Raw genomic sequence first — 21,040 nt, 5'->3', positions numbered from 1 at the left:
GACTATGTTCTGAATATTTTGAGGCAGCATGGCCTGGTCTGGTCTGGTCCATAACACATGTCAGTGCGTGGGCAAGTGTGACAAAGCCTCATATCAAGAGGGAAAGCTTCATAATCCCTGTAAGAATGTGACAGACCACAGGCATCCATTTGTCCCAGCATGCATCTGCTGGCTCTTTGAAAGTAGGATCCAATTAGCACCATTCTCTGTCCTTTCCTGAGAAGCTCTGCAATATATTTTCTTCTTTGTGTAATTATACAATTCCCTTTTGAAAATCATTATTCAATCTGTTGCTACAACCTTCTCGATGCTGTACAATCGCATCATTATCATCCGCATTAAAAAGGAATTCAGTTTCAACCCTTGGTTCAATGAGATGACCAAACTTCTCACCAATTTAAAAGGCTCACTGAATGGCATGATTGTTCTTGTGTAAGTCATTCAGCAATTTGTGGTAGATCATTGCACCCAAAACACTCTCCCCAAAAATGGAAAAACAATGTCAGAATTATTATAACACACCCTTTTATTTCTTTATCCCCCAGGAATTAAAATTCCATAGTTTTGTACACTATAGACATTTTCAAAATTTAGCAGCATGAAAGTCACTCAAGGCAGATGTATGGCACCACTTTTTGGGGTCGTAGTGTTCAGAAGACTGGTACAAACAAATATTTAATGGGGAAGGGAGGGAGAGGCACACACAAAAGAGAAAGAAACTACATGTCAGACTGCACCGAGTGCATTAAAACTACAGTCTCAATCACTACTCCATGTACATAATTAATAAACAGCCTGTTGTACATTCTCAGTGATTTAGGAATAGCCTTGAACCAAAGCCAACGAGCTGATTGATAACTCAAAGTGAAAGAGAGGGAGAGAAGCAAAACTTATTGACTGACGTGACGAAGAAACAAAAAGAAGATCAAAAGCATTTCGTTGTCGACATGTCGAGAAACCATGCTTCAGAAATGTACAAAAACAATACCCAGCAGCTAGTACCTCATTTGTTGGGTACAAAATCAACAGTTTATTGTTCAGATGGAATAATTCACAGGCTCCGCTCTCTATCACAACCAGCACCCCACTCAATCATCCAACACTACAATCTGAAAGGTGCAATGCACTATTATCCAGTACTTCAGAGAGATCATTACATCCATTTCAGACAAGAGAGGAATTTCACCCATGTGTTAACTGATGCACTGGAGTGCATGGCAGAGATACAACCTGACAGTGCTCGCTCTCTCTCCCCCTCCCCTCAATTCTCACCCAACCCACCCACCTCCCACCCCCTTTCCTGGAATTTGGCGATGAAAGGGTTGAAGTGGAGGAGCTCTGGGTCAGGAATGGTTGCATTGAAGGGTTCAGGAATGGTTCAGTCGTGGAGAGCGGGCCGCTCTGATACGCAAATCGAGATGGACAAGGGGGTCTCTGCTTGATCCCACATGGTGCTAACGATTGTTCTTGGCTGCATCCTTTGCAGCGATGATCAGTGGGGTCAGGCTGGACAGTGGCTTCGCTAGCTTCAGGAACTGGTGCTGTGGGTACAAGAGAATAAAGTGGGGAAAAATAATTAATCATCGAGTCAGAGAGATGTACAGCACGGAAACAGACCCTTCGGTCCAACCCGTCCATGCTGACCAGATATCCCAACTCAATCTAGTCCCACCTGCCAGCACCCGGCCCATATCCCTCCAAACCCTTCCTATTCACATCCCCATCCAAATGCCTCTTAAATTTGCAATTATGCCACCCTCCACCACTTCCTCTGGCAGCTCATTCCATACATGTTCCACCCTCTGCGTGAAAAAGTTGCCCTTTAGATCTCTTTTATCTTTCCCCTCTCACCCTAAACCTACGCCCTCTAGTTCTGGACTCTCCGACCCCAGGGAAGACTTTGTCTATTTACCCTATCCATGCCCCTCATAATTTTGTAAACCTCTATAAGGTCACCCCTCAGCCTCCGATGCTCCAGGGAAAACAGCCCCAGCATGTTCAGCCTCTCCCTATAGCTCAAATCCTCCAACCCTGGCAACATCCTTGTGAATCTTTTTTGAACCCTTTCAAGTTTCACAAATCTTTCCAAATCGAAGTAGACCAGAATTGCACTCAATATTCCAACAGTGGCCTAATCAAAATCCTGTACAGCCGCAATATGACCTCCCAACTCCTGTACTCAATACTCTGACCAATAAAGGAAAGCATACCAAACGCCTACTTCACTATCCTATCCACCTGCGGCTCCACTTTCAGATATGTTTTTTTTCCTAAAGCACGATGGACGTGGTTTGGCTGTCTATTTATAACACACAAAGCCTCCTGCCCAATCTACAAGAAGCCATGACTCAGTTGTACCACTCTGCCCTTTGAATCACATAGTTATTGGTATAAGAACATAAGAACTAGCAGCAGGAGGCAATTCAGCTCCTTCCTGAAGAAGGGCTTATGCCCGAAACGTCAAATCTCCTGCTCCTTGGGTGCTGCCTGACCTGCTGCGCTTTTCCAGCAACACATTTTCAGCTCTGTTCTCCAGCATCTGCAGTCCTCACTTTCTCCCCCAATTCAGCTCCTTATGCCTGCTCTACCATTTAAGAGGATTATGGTTGATCCCATCTAGGCCTCTACTCCACTCTCCTGTCTGCTCTCTATAACCCTTTAACCCTTCACTAATTAAAAAAATCTGTCCGTCTGTCAGTCTCCTCAAAGTTATTCAGTGCCCTTTACCGAAAACCATGGGCCTTTTGTTGTAGATTGCCCCACAAAGGAAAACGCATGCTCTATGTATACTTTGTCAATCCCCTTTAGCATCTTAAAAACTGCTCCGAAGACCAAAACACAAAATTCAGGCCCACATTTCTAATGCAGCATTAAGGGATTGCTGCCCTATTGGAGGTGTGATCTTTTGGATGAGGTATGAAACCAAGTAACTGCCTGCCCTGTCCCGTAGGCAGAAAGAGACCCATAGCACTGTTCATGGAACAGAAAGGGAAGTTACCACTGTTGTGTGGGGCCCATTTTTATTACTTTATTATGGATTTTTTGGTAAGCTTGCTCTGTCCAAATTCCAACATTAAAACTAACTGTACTTCCAAAACAGATGAGGAGGATTTTCAATTAGCTAGATGGCTGGTTTGTAATGCAGGGTGATGCCAACTACATGGGTTCAATTCCCACATCAGCTGAGGGGACCATGAAGGACTCTTCTCCTCTACCTCTTTCCTCACCGGAGGTGTGGTGACCCTCAGATTAAACCACCACCAGTTGTTTCTTGCTCATGAAAGACCAGCTCTACTACCTGATAGGACTATAGTAACTTTACCTTTAACTTAAAAAGTAAATTAATAGAGCTGTTGTCAATGCTCTATGAACATGACACAAGATGGTCTTCTCATTTGAAGATGTGTTTTGAATTCCACTGTTGCAGGAAATGGCTTTTCTGTATCTGTCCAATCAAACGTCTTCTCACTTTACACAAGACAATGAGATAATTGCTCAGCTTTCTAATCGTAAGGCAAAAGTGAGCACTGCAGATGCTGGGGATCCGAGTCAAGATTAGAGTGGTGCTGGAAAAGCACAGCAGGTCAGGCAGTATCCGAGCAGCAGGAAAATCGACGTTTCAGGCAAAAGCCCTTCATCCTGATCTTGTTTCTAATCATAATCCAAGCTCTGTAACCCATCCTCAATGTAACTCTTTAAGCTTACTGAACAGTGGGCCATTTGTTCTATCATGTTACTACTAGCTGTTTCAAGAGCCATCCAGTTACTCTCTGATAAATTGTAGTGCTCATTTGAAGTTTGGCATTCTTGCATTTGCCCTGAATGCTCTGTAACAGACCACTGCTAACACCGCTAACATTAACACCTAACTAACCTGAAGCAACTCCTTGGATGAACCCCTCTTCTCGACATCCATTTCCAAGCAACGGTTCAGGAAATCCCTGAATACAGGAGATAGCCTTTCAGGATTCTGTAGCTCTGGCGTGCCATTTGTTGCTATCAGATACAATGCCTAGTGAAGTGAAATAACCAAAAAAAATACAATTAATAGGTCATCAATAGAAAACAAAAATTCAACTGTAGTTGACTTAGGTCCTGCTTGAAGTTATTGCCAAAAATTTCTTTTCATGATTTATGTGATTCTAAACCGCTGAGCTGTGACATTGAATTGGTTGGGAAGATACATTTAGAACACAAAGGCCACAATTTGCTGTGAAAACTGATAAATGTCGAGAATTGATAAATTGCACCCACTGAAAAATTGGATTAAAAAAAATGTACGAAATTTTAAATAAATTAGGCCTCAATTTATGATCTTAGCCAACCCCCATAAGAAATGACAGAGTGGGTGACTGAGTGGCATGTGTGCACGTGTCACGTGGGTGTGTGAGGGGTAGGAGTGGGTGTGGATTTGGTAAAGTGGGCCACCCATATTCCACTATGATTTGACGGTTTGCAAATTTAAACTCGACTCAGCAAGAGCACACTCTCCCTAAAAGAATGAGGAGTCACAAGGTTGGCTTCAATGGTGTCATGATGGACTCAGTCAGCCAAGTGCCCACTGCTTGCTAGGATATCAATTTCCCATTAGCTCTGGGCAGGAGTTCAAGTCTGAACATATACCAGGAGGTCTCAGTGATAAAACCTAGCACCTACATCAGATAGATCAGGAAGCTGCTCATGAAAGTAGGTCTCTCAGCTATTGTATTTCAGCATTTTGTTAATGTTTTTAAATCACTCAAATTAAATAAACACAGTCTTACCCGGAGGGGGTTCTCATTCAGGTACGGAGGCTCTCCCTCAATCATTTCAATTGCCATGATTCCCAGTGACCAAATGTCTACTTTGGGGCCATATGCTTTTCTTGTGACCACTTCAGGGGCCATCCAGTATGGCGTCCCCACCATCGTGCTCCGTTTACTCTGCTCTGGCGTAATCTGAGCACAGAAGCCAAAGTCGGCTGAGGGAAAGAAAACAAGAGCGAGAGATTAGTGTCACATTACTCAATAGCAAGCAACTGGCATGTTGAGTGCATGAAAAGATGGGCAGGAAAAGGTCAGCTGCTCCACAGAGTCTGCTGTGTTACCAATGGCTGATGCAACATGACTAGACATTTTCTATAACTGCTTCCAACCTCAGCTACACAATGCAAGGAGAGTCATGCAGCATGGAATTAGACCCTTCAGTGCAACTCATCCATGCTGACCAGATATCCCAATCTGACTGAGTCCCATTTGCCAGCATTTGGCCCACATCCCTTTAACCCTTCCTATTCATATACCCATCCAGATGCCTTTTACATGTTGTAACTGTACCAGCCTCCACCACTTCCTCGGGCAGCTCATTCCATACACACACCACCCTCTGTATGAAAAAGTTGCCCCTTAGGTCCCTTTTAAATCTTTCCCCTCAAGTCCTCATCCACCTTTGGAAAAAGGCCCTGGCTATTCACCAATTAGCTGAAACATTTAGGGAAAGACTGCAGTCAGGTCAGCTCTGTGATATTTTTACATTTACCCAGTGTAGTCTGGTCAGGAGGATCTCCTTGTGGGCTTGCTCCATGGCCTGGCTAAAGAAGCCAGCAACATGCTGAGGCAGCAGCTTGTAGAGGAGGTCATAATTCCCAACCTTTGTGTCCAGGTGTCCTGGGAGAGGGAGCACCCCACTGGTACAGTCAAAGCTTTTGGAGGGAGGTGGGCACCATTGGAGCTGCAATGCGTTGTCTGCTCCAACTCCTTTGTTTCTTCACCTTTCCAATTTTTATTTGGACACTGACCCTTGTGGGCTGTGGTTGTAATTGGATGACCAGTAATTGATTGAATTGGTCATAAAATGAAAAAAAGAAGTTTATCTGGAAAACAGGAATGTGCCCAATGATTAAAATGTATCGGGCAAAGTACTGATTGTCCACTTGTGACGGAGGCTGGTATTAGCGGACAAGTTTAAAACTAAGGGGGTCTCACATCTAAGACAAAGTTGAGGACAAATGTTTTTCAGTGTTGAGTCATTTTGGAAATCTCTTTGCCCAATAGCAGTGGAGGCAGATCATTGAATATTTTTGACAGGTCCTTGCCAAACAAGGCAGCACTGTCAGGGATAGGCAGGCTTATAGTTTTGGGGTCACAATCAGAGCAGCCATGATTTTATTAAATAATGGAGAAGGCCTACTCCTGCATCTAATCATTGCACTAGCATGTACTTCCATAAGGGACATGCCACAGGATGTGCATGTTGTGAAGTCTGGCACACAGCATATTGCCAACTGGATTTGTTCCAGACGAACAGATGCTAGTTGCGAAATCCTGAAAATCAGGTTCATTTTCCCACCATTCACACATTTCTTCAAGAAAACTAAGGTTTCGCAACATGCCATGTACAAAACATGATCTCCATATATTAAAGAAAAGCCTGACAAAGTAAAGGTCATTTCCAACAGTGTCTCTCCCTTCAGAGTGAGGACGAAGCAGGACTAAGACATTCTTTGTACTGATCCAATTCATTCACAGTGCATTGGCACCTTTGGCAAGGCTGGTACTTATTGACCATCCCCAGTTTCTCCTCAAGAACTTGGCATTAAGTACTGAGTATCTTGCCATGCCATATCAGAGGACCTTGGAGATGTGACTGTTTTGGTCTGAAGCCTTGTTTATTCCATGTTGTTACCCAGAGCATAGCAAGTTCACTTCTGTTAAGGATGTCTCTCTGCCGTGAACAGATTTCTAAGAGTGCACAGACCCCGGGGTGCCCTAATGCTCTGTCAGCACACTCAGCCGTTGCATTTTGTAGCCATAATCATGAATCCTATCCCACTCTCTTATTTACCCATTTATCACATAAGTATGGTCAATATTGCCCTGAAATGTTCATGTCATGTTTCTCTTCAATTCTCCTTCTCATAATTTTCCAAGACTGGGATCAATAGGTGAGATTATTGAAAAGAGGTGGGATGAGTTTTACGGGAGGTTTAAAAACCAATATGAACAAGGTGGTTCAGTATCCTGTTTCTGTCCTGGAAATACAAGAAAAAATATAAACTGACTTCCCTCATCCCTTCCCATCTGTTTTTCACTCTATTGCTACCCTGTATTGTCAGCCTTATAGAGACTTTCCTCACTGGGCAAAAAATATCAACCACTCCTCAGGAAATATATCCATATTAAATGGATCATCAATTATTCCACACTCCCACCTACGTGCAATAAATTCTTGATGTGGAAGAGGTGAAAGTTTATCTACATTACGTAAATTCAAGAGCTCTGTTTCCACCGTGTTCTAAAGGAACAGAATTTCAAAAACTCAAACCGTCTGAGAAAAAAAAATTAAATCTGTCTTAAATGGGTGACCTCCTAATTCCAAGGCAGCGATAACTAGTTCCAGAATATTTTAACAGTATTAACACAATTAATTTATCTGATCGGGGAGGCCAATAAGGATTAGGGCTTTCAGATATAATTTATATTTCATTAGGAATCGGCGTACAGATTGTTCTGATATAATGCATGGCTTGTTAACACAAATTGGCTATAATGCGGCTGATGAATTGTGGGTGCTGTATGGATAACACAAACCTTCTACTGAACGGCTATAGTGGTTTTCTACAGCAATCTTCTACAGTGCGATTTGCTATAGTGGTTTTCCATAGTGCGATTTTGTCTAGCATGGTGTTGCAGAGGAACGCAACTGTTGCGTTATAGCAGAACAACCTGTATATTCAGTATTGATGGGGTGAAATGGAGGACGCTGGTATTGAGAGTAAATTCCAGCACAGACCCACTTCTGCGCTGTAAGTCCTACATCATCCTATGTAAATACTGCGTGTTCCTATAGTCATCCAATCAATGGTCAAGGCATACTCTGTAAACGGAGCAGCAATTTTGTTCACAAATATCCAGAATCAGAAATACCCCAACACTGCCTTAGAATAACCTTGAGCCTTTCAGGCTTCTATACCCAATGTCTGTTTCCCACTTTAGGATCTGGCCAGTATAATGTCTTCCTCCAAGTACTGAAAAGAATGTAAAAATTAGATTCCCCACAGTGTGGAAACAGGCCCTTCGGCCCAACCAGTCTCTACCAACCCTCCGACAAGTAACCCACCCAGACCCATTTCCCTCTGTCTAATGCACCTAAAATTACGAGCAATTTAGCATGGTCAATTCACCCTGACCTGCGCATCTTCGGACTGTGGGAGGAAACCGGAGCACCCGGAGGAAACCCGCGCTGACACAGGGAGAATGTGCAAACTCTGCAGAGTCAGTTGCCCAAGGCTGGAATTGAACCGGGGACCCATATGTTGTGAGGCAGCAGTGCTAACCACTGATCCACCGTGCTGCCCTTCAGAAATAATGTTCTCCCTTCAAAAGGGCAGGTAAATATCACGGATGATGGATTGGATAGCGCTTTCAAAAAAAAATCTGCATTTCTGTAGGACCTTTCACATGGAAATCAATGCATAGAGTCAATTCTTTCACCCACTGCAGGATTCATTGTCGTCACCCAATCAACCACTAAACATAAACTGGTCACAATCCAAGGCTGGAACACAAAAGTCCACAGAGATTTTCTGATATGGGGAGGAGCAAAGGACCCCTGATTAGAACATAAAACAGTTCAGCCCAGGAGACTGTGCTGAACAAGACAATTTAAACTAATCCTCCTGCGCGCCCTTAGTCTAGTTCCCTCCATTCCTTGCATATTCATGTGCTTATGGAAAAGCCCCTTAAACACCCCTATCATATCTGCCTCCACCACCACCACCATCACCCCGGGCAGCGTGTACCAGACACCTATCACTGTATTAAAAAAAACTGCCCTTCACATTGACTTTGAACTTGCCTCCTCAAACGTTCCCCTGAATAGCTCCAATGTGTTCACCTGTGCAGAACAGTACTTCCCTATACAGGAAGTTTAAACTTCAAATTGCCAGCTTTACCCTGCTGAGACAGCAGCACGAGTTCCCATGGCAGTGGGAGTAGTCATATCAGAGACCTCAATCTAAATCTTTTTCCGGCCCTATAGTAACCTGGGTTTTACACGGATGAGAGAGAGTAGCCAAGCAGGCTAAGATAAAAGGTAAGGAGGAGGGACTTGGGGGAGGGGCGATGGAGGTGGGATAGGTGGAAGGAGGCCCCCTTCCCCAAGTTCCTCCTCCCTACCTTTTATCTTAGCCTGCTTGGCTACTCTCTCTCATTCCTGATGAAGGGCTTATGCTCGAAACGTCGAATTCCCTATTCCTGAGATGCTGCCTGGCCTGCTGTGCTTTGACCAGCAACACATTTTCAGCTGTGATCTCCAGCATCTGCAGACCTCATTTTTTACTCGAAGATTTTACACGGATTGAGAGCTTTTCCCAGTACAGGTATCAGCTGGAGTGTCAAAGCTTTTAGCACCCTGCCATTCAGATGCTGCTTATGGTATCCCACCACCTGTCAATTTCCCATCGCCCCTCCCCATCACTTCTCCCACCTCAGATAATGTTCACTACCCACTCCTGCCAACCTTCACCCCATCCTGACAACTCACCTTCTCGAATCTCTGGCTCCTGTCTAGTCAGTCAATGTCGAGGAGGTCAGCCCTGCTGCAGGGAGGGGGAGGCAATGATGATTGTTCCTCCCCTCATCCACAGGCAAACACTGCTGCTCATTGGGTGGACAGGGTCAACATTGCTGGAATGGGTAGCGAGAGGGGGAGTACGGCTGAGAGAGGAGTGAGTTGAGAAAAAAGTGAGATGGGGGAACTGCTTGGAGTTGGAAGGTGTGAGCACTGTCATGCGAGACAGAGTTAGCATGGTCAGTGATGAACATCGGTCAGAGGCAAGAGCGTGAACATTATTGGTGGCCCCTCTTAAAGGCTGTGCAAGCGAACGAACTGAAGAAATATCTTAAAAGGGCGCCTTTTCAATCCCATGATACAAAAGGTGGTTTGGGTTCCCTGGATTTACACTTGCCACTTGGAATCCCAACTCTGCTTGCCATTGGATCCCTTCTACAGCCAAGGTCAGACCATGAAAAGGCTCCAGCATAAAATGCTAAGTGAACAGTTTAAAATTAGTCAGCCACTGGCACATTCATTTGCAATTGTACAAGATGTTTTTGAGGCTACTTTGGGAGTCCTGTACACTGTCCAATAGGGTACCCTACAATAGGCCAGATATTATTAAATTGGAGAGGGTTCAGAAAAGATTTACCAGGATGTTGCCAGGAATGATGGGTTTGAGTTATAAAGAGGCGCTGGATAGACTGGGACTTTTCCACTGGAGTGTAGGAGGCTGAAGGGTGACTGTACAGAGGTTTATAATATCATCAGCAGCACAGTTAAGGTGAATGACAAAGGTCTTTTCCCAAGGGTGTGAGAGTTCAAAACCAGCGGGCATAGTTTTAAGGTGAAAGGAAAAAAAGTTTTAAAAAGGACCTGGGGTGGGGGCAATGTTTTCACAATAGAGGGTGATTAGTATGTGGAATGAACTGCCAGAGGAAGTGGGGGGTGCACATACAGTTTCAGCATTTAAACAATATTTGGATAAATACATGAATAGGAAAGGTTTAGAGGGATATGGGGCAAACACAGGCAAGTGGGATAAGTTTAGTTTAGGAAACCTGGTCAGCATGGACAAGTTGGACTGAAAGGTCTGTTTCCTTACTGGCTATGAAGGTAGACTGACCACACAGACTGGGTCAATGTATTCATGTACATCCTAAATAAACATTTCACACCAGGAATGGTAAAAGCGCCATCTTGTGTTACAAATGTAGACAGTGCAGTCAGTAAAAACAAATTTGTTTGCTGTACACTGGTTCTAAATTCATCTGAGTGCGCACAACAGCCGATCTTCCTGCACGTCTGCAGGCTCGCTGCATTGTCTTGGACATGGAGGGGACACACCAGAAATCTGCCACTAAAGTTTACAATAGCATTCATTAATGCATGTCATTTAGAAGCTGTGTTTAATTCACTTGCGTATTTCTGGCAATGTATTGTGGCATACCTAGCCCATCTTGGGCTGTGGTTGACTTCCTTGAGCCTCTGCAGTCCTGGTGATAGTGTTGCTCCCACAATGTCAGTCATGCATATGGCATACTGACATAGTTGAGTGAATTCCAAGATCACTGAGACAGCAACTCAGGTAAAAATGGAAGAGTTTCTTCCATTAGTCAACCAGTTGGATTTTTAATGTCAATTGGACAGCCCACACTCTTAGACATAGCAAGACTTTGCAAAGGAAAATAAAATGTCTAAGCATGAATGGGGAGGTGGGAAAGGATAACAGGGGTATAGCTTTAAACTCTTTTTCTCTGCTTTATTAGCCTGGATCACATGGGTACTGATCGTGTAATGTAATCATTGCACTACATTACAGGTACACACCATCTCTGGCAGAAGGACAAACTCCAAAGTTTCATTTGCTATGTAGTTTGTCTTTGAGGGGGTTTGGTAGAATTTCTACTTTGCTGCGTGTAGCAAGTGAAGTCAAGGGCACTCTGTCAACCTGGGAGGACAAGTTACTCCAGAGGACAGGAGGTGACATGTGTCACACTCAGAGAAAACACTCTCCTCCCCATAGGGCAACAGCTGTCACCTTTGTGCAACACATAGGAATTAGTAGAGGCCCCTTCAAAAGACACAAAGCAGTCAAAGCCTTTAAAAGTTTATGGTTCATGGACTCTCAGAATCCATGAACCGACTGAACCATGGGACAGCTACATGCAGCATCCTTCACTCTAGGAGCCCAATGGCCAGGGCGAGGGCTCCCACTGAAATACCAGGGATCTCATCTGCCACTGGGTGGCAAGGTGGTACATCCAGATGGCAGATGAGGGCAAAGAAGAGTGTGCAATAGCAGACAACGTGGGAAACACCTCTACACAAGAGCAGAGAGAATTTCCTCACGGCGACTCAACGCGGGGACACAGGACCTGAGGCAGGATGCGATTCTGTCAAAAATAGCATTTGTTCAGATGGAAGCCTACTCCACACCTGAGCACCTCGACACAAATTTCCTCAGGGCTGAGTAACACGGGTTTGAGCCACTGAACAGCTTTGGCCAAAAGCTTCAGTAGCTGATCTTTTTGGTCAATTCCACTGTCCTGCTCGACACACTTACCTGTTGTTCCATTGACATGGAATACAGGGAGAACTAGCCATTCAGACACAGAACTGGCTCAAAGGTAGAAGTCAGAGGGTGGAAGGCTGCCTTTCAGACTGGAGGCCTGTGACCAGTTGTGTGCCTCAAGAACCGTGCTGGGTTCACTGCTTTTCCTCATTTACATAAATGATTTGGGTGTGAACATAGGAGGTATAGTTAATAAGTTTGCAGATGACACCAAAATTGGAGGTGTACTGGACAATGAAGGTTACCTCAGAATACAATGGGACCTTGATCAGGTGGGCCAATGGGCTGAGGAATGACAAATGGAGTTTAAATAGATAAATGTAAAGTGCTTCATTTTGGAAAGTCAAATCAAGGCAGGACTTATACACTTAATGGTAAAGTCCCTGGGAAGTGTTGCTGAACAAAGAGATCTTGAACTGGAGCGTGTCCAGCGGAGATTCACACGGATAATCCCTGGCATGGTTGGTCTAACATACGAGGAACGGCTGAGGATCCTGGGATTGTATTCATTGGAGTTTAGAAGGTTAAGGGGAGATTTAATAGAAACTTACAAGATAATACATGGCTTGGAAAGGGTGGAAGCTAGGAAATTGTTTCCGTTAGGCGAGGAGACTAGGACCCGTGGACACAGCTTTAGAATTAGAGGGGGTCAATTCAGAACAGAAATGCGGAGACATTTCTTCAGCCAGAGAGTGATGGGCCTGTGGAATTCATTGCCGCAGAGTGCAGTGGAGGCTGGGATGCTAAATGTCTTCAAGGCAGAGATGGATAGGTTCTTGATGTCAAGAGGAATTAAGGGCTACGGGCAGAATGCAGGTAAGTGGAGTTGAAATGCCCATCAGCCATGATTGAATGGCGGAGTGGACTCGATGGGCCGAATAGCCTTACTTCCACTCCTGTGTCTTATGGTCTTATGCAAGTTCCTCGCAAGTGGAGTCTCAGGTAGTCAGAGTAGTGAAGGCAGCATTTGATGTGATTGCCTTAATTGGTCAGTGCATTTAGTTAGGAGCTGTGAGGTCATGTTGCAGCTGTACAGGACATGTCTTAGGCCACTTTTGGAATACTGCAATGATTCTGGTCTCCCTGATACTGGAAGAATGTTGTGAAACTTGAAAGGTTGCAAGTACTTTCCCAGGGTGGGGAAATCCAAAACTAGAGGGCATAAGTTTATGTTGCAAGGGGAAAGATTTAAAAGGGACCTAAGGGGCAACTTTTTCATGCAGAGGGTGGTGCACATATGGAATAACCTACCAGAGGAAGTGGTGGAGGCTAGTACAATTGTAGCATTTAAAAGGCATCTGGATGGGTATATGAATAGGAAGGGTTTGGAGAGATATGGGCCAAATGCTGGCAAGTGGGACTAGATTTATTTAGGATATCTGGTGATGGGTGAGTTGGACCAAAGGGTCCGTTTCCATGCTGTACACCTCTGACTCCATGGCAGTGCCAAGAACTCTATAGATCTCAGCCTTCAACATCCCCCAGCCTCTGGGGGATAGATAATCCCAAAGAACCACCATCTGAAGAAACACCCCTCATCTCAGCCTTAAATAGCAGATGATCATCATAAGACAATGACACACCCCTGTCCAGAGCCAGGCTCTCTACATTGGGGAAACCAGACTCCCAGCGTCAATCCTGCCACATTTAAAAACTTTGTCTAAATTCCACCTTCTAAACACAAACTGAGCTCTAGGGCTCTGTTCAGAATAAGACATGTAAAACATTGCAATACAGTCAGTTCTGATATAACGCGATAGTTCAAGACTCCTGTGAGATCCTGCATTGTAAAAAAAAATCACATAATAGCCTCACTATTTAAACTAACAGGGCCAGAATCACGTTATAGCCAATATAGGTAAGGAAAATTTCATGTTCTGCAAATAATGGCCTAAATTCCTCAATTGTATTACAGAAGGTCTGCCAAAATAGTATTGCAGTTAAGTTGCTGGAGTATAATTTTCCAGGTTTAAATACATACTTAGCTTGACAGAGCCATCCATTCCCAGTAGGATATTGTCACTCTTTATATCCCTGTGGATGACCTGGTTTGAATGTAGGAACTCCAGAGCTTGTAGACACTAGAAAATATAAAAAGACATAAAACATTGAAAAGAGCAAATCCAACAGAAATCCCAATTGGACTCATGCTGTCAGGTTACATGATGTTGACAGGTGTCTGCACATCAGGAAGGAAGGGCAGCACAGTGGCTCAATGGTGGGCACAGCTGTCTTACAGTGCCAGGGACCCGGGTTCAATTTCAGCCTCCGGTGACTGTCTGTGTGAAGTTTGCACATTCACCCTGTGTCTGCATGGGTTTCCACCAGGTGCTCTGGTTTCCTTGCACAGTCCAAAGGTGTGCAGGCTAGGTGGGTTAGCCATGGGGAATGGAGGGGTCAAGGATAGGTTCGGGGGGAATGTTCTTCAGAGGTTTGGAGTAGACTCAATGGGCTAAATGGCCTGCTTCCACCCTGCAATTTTTTTTTTAAAAAAAACAAGGAAATTAAACATTGTTGCACCAAATGGCAAAATGTCCATTCTCATGATGTTAGTCAAAGTTTAATTGTTAACATTCTTGAATCTGGCTCACATGGAGTTCAAGTAACACTTCAAGAGCTTCAGCACAGACGCAAGAGAATGATTGCCCAGTCCAATCCCGAGGGAATGCTGTACTGTTGGTGGTGGTGTTTTTTAAGTTGAGGTGTAGTTAGGAAGAGAGATTGTGGTTGTTTACTTTGCTACAGAGAAGGCTGAGGGGTGACATGATGGAAGGATACAAGGTTGTGATGAGTAGAGATAGAGTAAACAAGAAGAACCTGCCTCCCTTCACAGAGACTTCAAAAACGAGGGATGATAGATTCAAGCTCAATGGTGGAAGGATTTCTATCTCGGGCGACCGAATCAACACAGACATTTACTATAAACCGAATGACTCCCACAGCTACCTAAACTACACCTCCTCCCATCCTGCCCCCTGTAAAAATGCCATCCCATATTCCTAATTCCTTCGTCTCCACCGCATCTGCTCCCAGGAGGACCAGATTCAATACCGTACAACCAAGTTGGCCTCCTTCTTCAAAGACAGCAATTTCCCCCGAGACGTGATCGACGATGCTCTCCACCGCATCTCCTCCACTTCCCGCTCATCCGCCCTTGAGCCCCGCCTCTCCAATCGCCACCAGGACAGAGCCCCACTGGTCCTCACCTACCACCCCACCAATCTCCACATACATTGTATCATCGTAGTCATTTCCGCTACCTCCAAACGGATCCCACCACCAGAGATATATTTTCCTCCCCTCCCCTATCAGCGTTCCAAAAAGACCACTCCCTCCGTGACTCCCTCGTCAGGTCCACACACCCCACCAATCCAACCTCCATTCCCGGCACCTTCCCCTGCAACCGCAAGAAATGCGAAACTTGCACCCACACCTCCCCCCTTACTTCCCTCCAAGGTCCCAAGGGATCCTTCCATATCCGCCACAAATTCACCTCCACCTCCACACACATCATTTACTGCATCCGCTGCACTCGATGTGGCCTCCTCTATATTGGGGAGACAGGCCGCCTACTCACGGAACGTTTCCGAGAACACCTCTGGGACACCCGGACCAACCAACCCAACCACCCCGTGGCTCAACATTTCAACTCCCCCTACCACTCCACCAAGGACATGCAGGTCCTTGGACTCCTCCATCGTCAGACCATAGCAACACGACGGCTGGAGGAAGAGCGCCTCATCTTCTGCCTAGGAATCCTCCAACCACAAGGGATGAACTCAGATTTCTCCAGTTTCCTCATTTCCCCTCCCCCCACCTCGTCTCAGTCCCAACCCTCGAACTCAGCACCACCTTCCTAACCTGCAATCTTCTTCCTGACCTCTCCGCCCCCACCTCCACTCCGGCCTATCACCCTCACCTTAACCTCCTTCCACCTATCGCATTTCCAACACCCCTCCCTACCTTTTATCGTAGCCTGCTTGGCACACCCTCCTCATTCCTGAAGAAGGGCTTATGCCCGAAACATTGATTCTCCTGCTCCTTTGATGCTGCCTGACCTGCTGCGCTTTTCCAGCAACACATTTTCAGCTTGGAAAAGCAGCAGCCATATAGGAGTTCTCAGGAAGGGTCACTGGACCCAAAACATTAATTCTGATTTCTCTCTGCAGGTGCTGCCAGATCTGTTGAGCTTTTTCAAGAATTCTTGTTTCTGAGGTAGCCATGTAGCATTGTTAACCAACATAACCAAGGATATGATACATGCTGCTGAATCAGTTATTTGTGTGACTGGTTGTATCAGCTGTTTTCATGTCCAGATTTTTTTAAAAATCTGAAAAGATATTCTGAGAAGAAACAGGTCAAAGGGTAAAAGGACAAAGATAGCTGTTCGATATGGGTGGGGGGGGGGGGGGGGGCGTGCTAACGACAAAAACAAAGAGGGAAGCAGTAGCGATATAATTCCCTCATCCAAAAGAACCACTTCCAATTTACAAGAACATCAATATCTGACAGGATTACGTCAATAAGCAGTTTTCTGGATAATCAACAGTAACACAAATTCTGGAAATTATTCAAGTCCACTGTTTCTTCTTCTACCTCTTGTATCTAATCATAGCAATACCAACACCGCCACCCCTCCCCTTTTCTTTCCTTTCAACTCAAGTTGTAAACCTCCTGGCAGTGGGCATCACTCCCTGCATCCACTCTGGACAAATATTCCCCCATGTAACATAAGGCTTTTGTTTACAGATGGTTCAGTCTCCATGAATTGCTAGACCTTAAGGTTTACCTGTTATTTCTATGCATTTTTATTTCCAATGAAACGTTTCCCATTTTACAGCCTGGTGACAGAAGGCAGTTCATTTGTCAATTTTCACAAATTGGAAATTGATGTAGACCAACAGTTTCTCAGGATTACACTGGAGAGCTACACTCCTCAAGAATCATCAGGTCAGTGATTGAGCAGATGCTGAAAATGTTATTATGAAACCAGATGATATGTACTATTAGCCATTTACAACTGGTTGTAGGGGCAATGAGTCTTTATAGAATTATACAAGAGAAGGCAGCTTGGCTCTTTCAGTTTGCTTGCTCTCTTGCTTCAACTATCTACTCCATCCCTTTCCATCTCTCCCAGAGCTTTTTGGTTTGGAACATACGAACAGGACTAGGCAATTCAGCCCCTTGAGTTAATAAGGGCTTCTGCCCGAAACACACATGTTCCTGCTCCTCGAATGCTGACCTGCTGTGTTTTTCCAGCACCACTCTAATCTCCAGCATCTGTAGTAACCACTTTCGCCTAATTCAGCCCCTTGACTCTGTTTCAATTCAAACAGTTCACACAGCCATTGTAACACAAGACGCAGTCATTCAGCCCATCAACGCCATTCCAGCTTTCTGCAGATTAAGCTACTCTGTCCTACTCCCCAGTTCTATCCCCATTGTCCCATAAGTTTGCTTCAAATGACCATCAATTTCTCTTTGAAATCACCGATGTTCTTACCTTTGTAACATCCTAGTGGGCAGCAGGTTCCGGACCATCATCCCACACCCACTTTCCTGCCCTTTTCCCCATAACCCTTGATTCCCCAACTGATCAAGAATCTTTCTATCTCAACCCTGAAGAAACACAAGGGCTCTGGCCCCACAGAGCTCTGTGGCTAGAATTTCAAATTTCTCTCAATTAGAGTCACGGAGATGTACAGCATGGAAACAGACCCTTCAGTCCAACTCGTCCATGCCGACCAAATATCCCAACTTAATCTAGTCCCATTTGGCAGCACTTGGCCCATATCCCTCCAAACCCTTCCTATTCGTATACCCATCCAGATGCCTTTTAAATGTTGCAATTGTACCAGCCTCCTCCACTTCCTCTGGTAGCACATTCCATACACGGACCCCCTATGTGTAAAAACGTTGTCCCTTAGGTCTCTTTTATATCTTTCCCCTCTCACCCTAAACCGATACCCTCCAGTTCTGGACTCCCCCACCCCAGGGCAAAGACCATGTCTATTTATCCTATCCATGTCCCTCATGATTTTATAAATCTCAATGAGGTCAGCCTTAAGCCTTCAATGCTCCAGGGAAAACAGCCCCAGCTTATTCAGCCTCTCCCTGTAGCTCAAGCCCTCCAACCCTGGCAACACCCTTGTAAATCTTTTCTGAACCCTTTCAAGTTTCACAACATCCTTCCATTGGAAGGAGACCAGAATTGCATGCAATAGTCCAAAAATGGCCTAACCAATGTCCTGTACAACTGCAACATGACCTCCCAACTCCTGTATTCAATACAGTTGTGGGCAGCACAGTGGCACAGTGGTTAGCACTGCTGCCTCACAGTGCCAGAGACCCGGGTTCAATTCCCGCCTCAGACGACTGACTGTGTGGAGTTTGCACATTCTTCCCGTGTCTGCGTGGGTTTCCTCTGGGTGCTCCGGTTTCCTCCCACAGTCCAAAGATGTGCAGGTTAGGTGAATTGGCCACGCTAAATTGCCCGCAGTGTTAGGTGCAGAGGTAAATGTAGGGGAGTGGGTCTGGGTGGGTGCGTTTCAGCAGGTCGTGTGGACTTGTTGGGCCGAAGGGCCTGTTTCCATACTAAATAATCTAATCTACTCTGACCAATAAAGGAAAGCATACCAAACCCCTATTCACTACCCTAGCTAGCTGCGACTCCACTTTCTAGGAGCTATGAGTGTTCAGCAACACTCCCTAGGCCCTTACCATTAAGTGTATAAGTCCTGCTAAGATTAGCTTTCCCAAAATGCAGCACCTCGCATTTATCTGAATTAAACTCCGTCTGCCACTTCTCAGCCCATTAGCCCATCAGATCAAGATCCCGTTGTAATCTGAGATAACCTTCTTTGCTGTCCACTACATCTCCAATTTTGGTGTCATCAGCAAACTTACTAACTATACCTCTTATGTTAATATCCAAATAATTTGCATAATGATGAAAAGTAGAGGACCCAGCACTGATCCTTGTGGCATTCCACTGGTCACAGGCCTCCAATCTGAAAAACAACCCTCTTCCACCACCCTGTGTCTTCTACCTTTGAGCCAGTTTTGTATCCAAATGGCTATTTCTCCCTGTATTCTATGAAATCTAACCTTGCTAACCAGTCTCCCATAGGAAACCTTGTTGAATCCCTTACTGAAGTCCATATAGATCATGTCCCCCACTCTCAGCATTCTCAATTCTCAGAAGAAATCCCTCCTCATCTCAGTCTTAAATCGGTGTCCCTTTATTCTGAGACTATGCCCTCTGGTCTTGGACTCTCCCAAGGGGGGAAATATCCTCTCAACATTTACGCTGTCATGTCCCTTAGGAAACTTATATGTTTTAATAAGATCACCTGTCATTCTTCTAAATTCTAGTCAGTAAGGTCCCAACCTGTTTAGCCTTTGCTAATAAAATAATCTCTCTATACCAGGATCTCCCTAGTGATCCTTCTCTGAACTGCCTCCAATGAAATAACATCTTCCCTTAAATAAGGGAACAGAACTGCTCACAGTGGTCCAGATGTGATCTCACCAGCATCTTGTACAGTTGCAGTAAGACTTCCCTAGTCTTATACCCCAACTCTCCTGAAGTAAGAGCCCACATTCCATTCGCCTTCCCAATTACCTGCTGCACCTCTGAGTAAAATAAGATTCACAATCATTTGCACAAGTGAATTTTTTCTCACCTCTGAACTAAATGATTAGACCCTTCTCTTCAGACGACTGGTTTCCTGCATTGCCCAGACAGCTGTACCAATTTCTCACTGCCTACTCTGTCAAGTTCCTTCAAATCTTCCATGTCTCAACAAGATCACCTCTCATTCTTCTAAACACTGAGATGTTAGGCCCAATTTATGCAGCCTGTCATAATAACCCTCTCCTTCCAGGGATCAATCTTGTGAATCTTCACTGAACTGCCCACAAAGCAAGTAATTCCTTCCTTAAAGCAGAGTGCAAAACAGTACATAGCATTCTATTTGTGGTCTCGCCAAAGCCCTATATAACTGTAGGGAGACTTCCTTATAATGACACTCCAATCCCTTGCAATAAAAGGCCAACATATAATTTGTCTTCCCGGTTGCTTGCTCTCTCAGGGGTCCTTCTCTTGCCCACTCTTCACGTCACAAAGCTAGCATGCATGTGCAGCAAGCAATGTGGAAAGCAAACAGCATGTTCGCCTTTATTACAGGTGGCTTTGAGTACCAAGAACAAAGAAATCTTGTTTCAGTTGTATTGAGTACTGGTGGGACCACATCTGGAGTTTTGTCTATACCTCTGGTTCCTTTGTAGAAACAAGGACAGCGTGTAGCAAAGGTTCAACAAATGGACTCCTGCGATGGCGAGACGCTGAGGAGAGATCAACCCTACATTGCCTGGAGTTTAGAAGAATGACAGATGAGCAAATCTTTGGAATTCATTTCCCCCCAAGGGCTGTGGAGCCTCAGTCATTAAGTAAGTTGAAGACAAAGATTGATAGATTGAGTTATCAATGACATCAAGGTGATATGGAAACAGGGTTAACAGAATATGGCACTGTGCTCAATAATTTACAGTGCTCAGATGGCTTCTGGGCTGAATGGCCTACTCCTGTTCTTATTTACTGGCATGATAACATGCTCTGTTCCTCATAGAAGTACAACAAAGTCTCTCACAGCATCAACATTTTGTAAGTTCCAATTGTGCATATAAACAAACATTCTTTCTTACAAACCTCTGTAACCCTTACCCAAGACATTAAATCTGGGTGCTCTAATCCTTGTAACCTTTTGGTTGAACTGCTCTCGTTTTGTTATATGCCAGAATAAAGTGTCTTCTTTGAAATATATAAATAATTTTAAAAACAAAGGTTAGTCAGGAAATCTTATAAATAAAAACTTAGAGAATATACTAGGCGAGCATTGAGATAAGACCAGTCATTCTCCCCTCAAGGCA

At 44.7% G+C, this 21,040-nt stretch overlaps 1 protein-coding gene across 4 annotated transcripts in view; it reads right to left on the bottom strand.

Annotated features, from left to right (window-relative positions):
* Positions 1-508: 508 nt before the first annotated feature.
* pak1 (p21 protein (Cdc42/Rac)-activated kinase 1) overlaps positions 509-21,040 on the bottom strand; it is a 228,122-nt gene continuing 207,590 nt past the window's right edge. For all 4 annotated transcript variants that reach the window (XM_060826298.1, XM_060826297.1, XM_060826299.1 and 1 more), the window contains 4 exons: positions 14,091-14,190; positions 4,764-4,960; positions 3,875-4,012; positions 509-1,541 (listed from right to left, as the gene is read on the bottom strand). In XM_060826298.1, coding sequence (XP_060682281.1) covers positions 1,455-1,541; positions 3,875-4,012; positions 4,764-4,960; positions 14,091-14,190 — 522 coding nt within the window. In that variant the 3' untranslated portion in view covers positions 509-1,454. The remainder of the gene's footprint in view (positions 1,542-3,874; positions 4,013-4,763; positions 4,961-14,090; positions 14,191-21,040) is intronic.

This window comes from Hemiscyllium ocellatum, chromosome 6 (assembly GCF_020745735.1).
Source record: "Hemiscyllium ocellatum isolate sHemOce1 chromosome 6, sHemOce1.pat.X.cur, whole genome shotgun sequence".
NCBI lineage: Eukaryota > Metazoa > Chordata > Chondrichthyes > Orectolobiformes > Hemiscylliidae > Hemiscyllium > Hemiscyllium ocellatum.
Note: the sequence above shows the minus strand (reverse complement) of the source record. Positions and strands in the feature narration are given on the sequence as shown.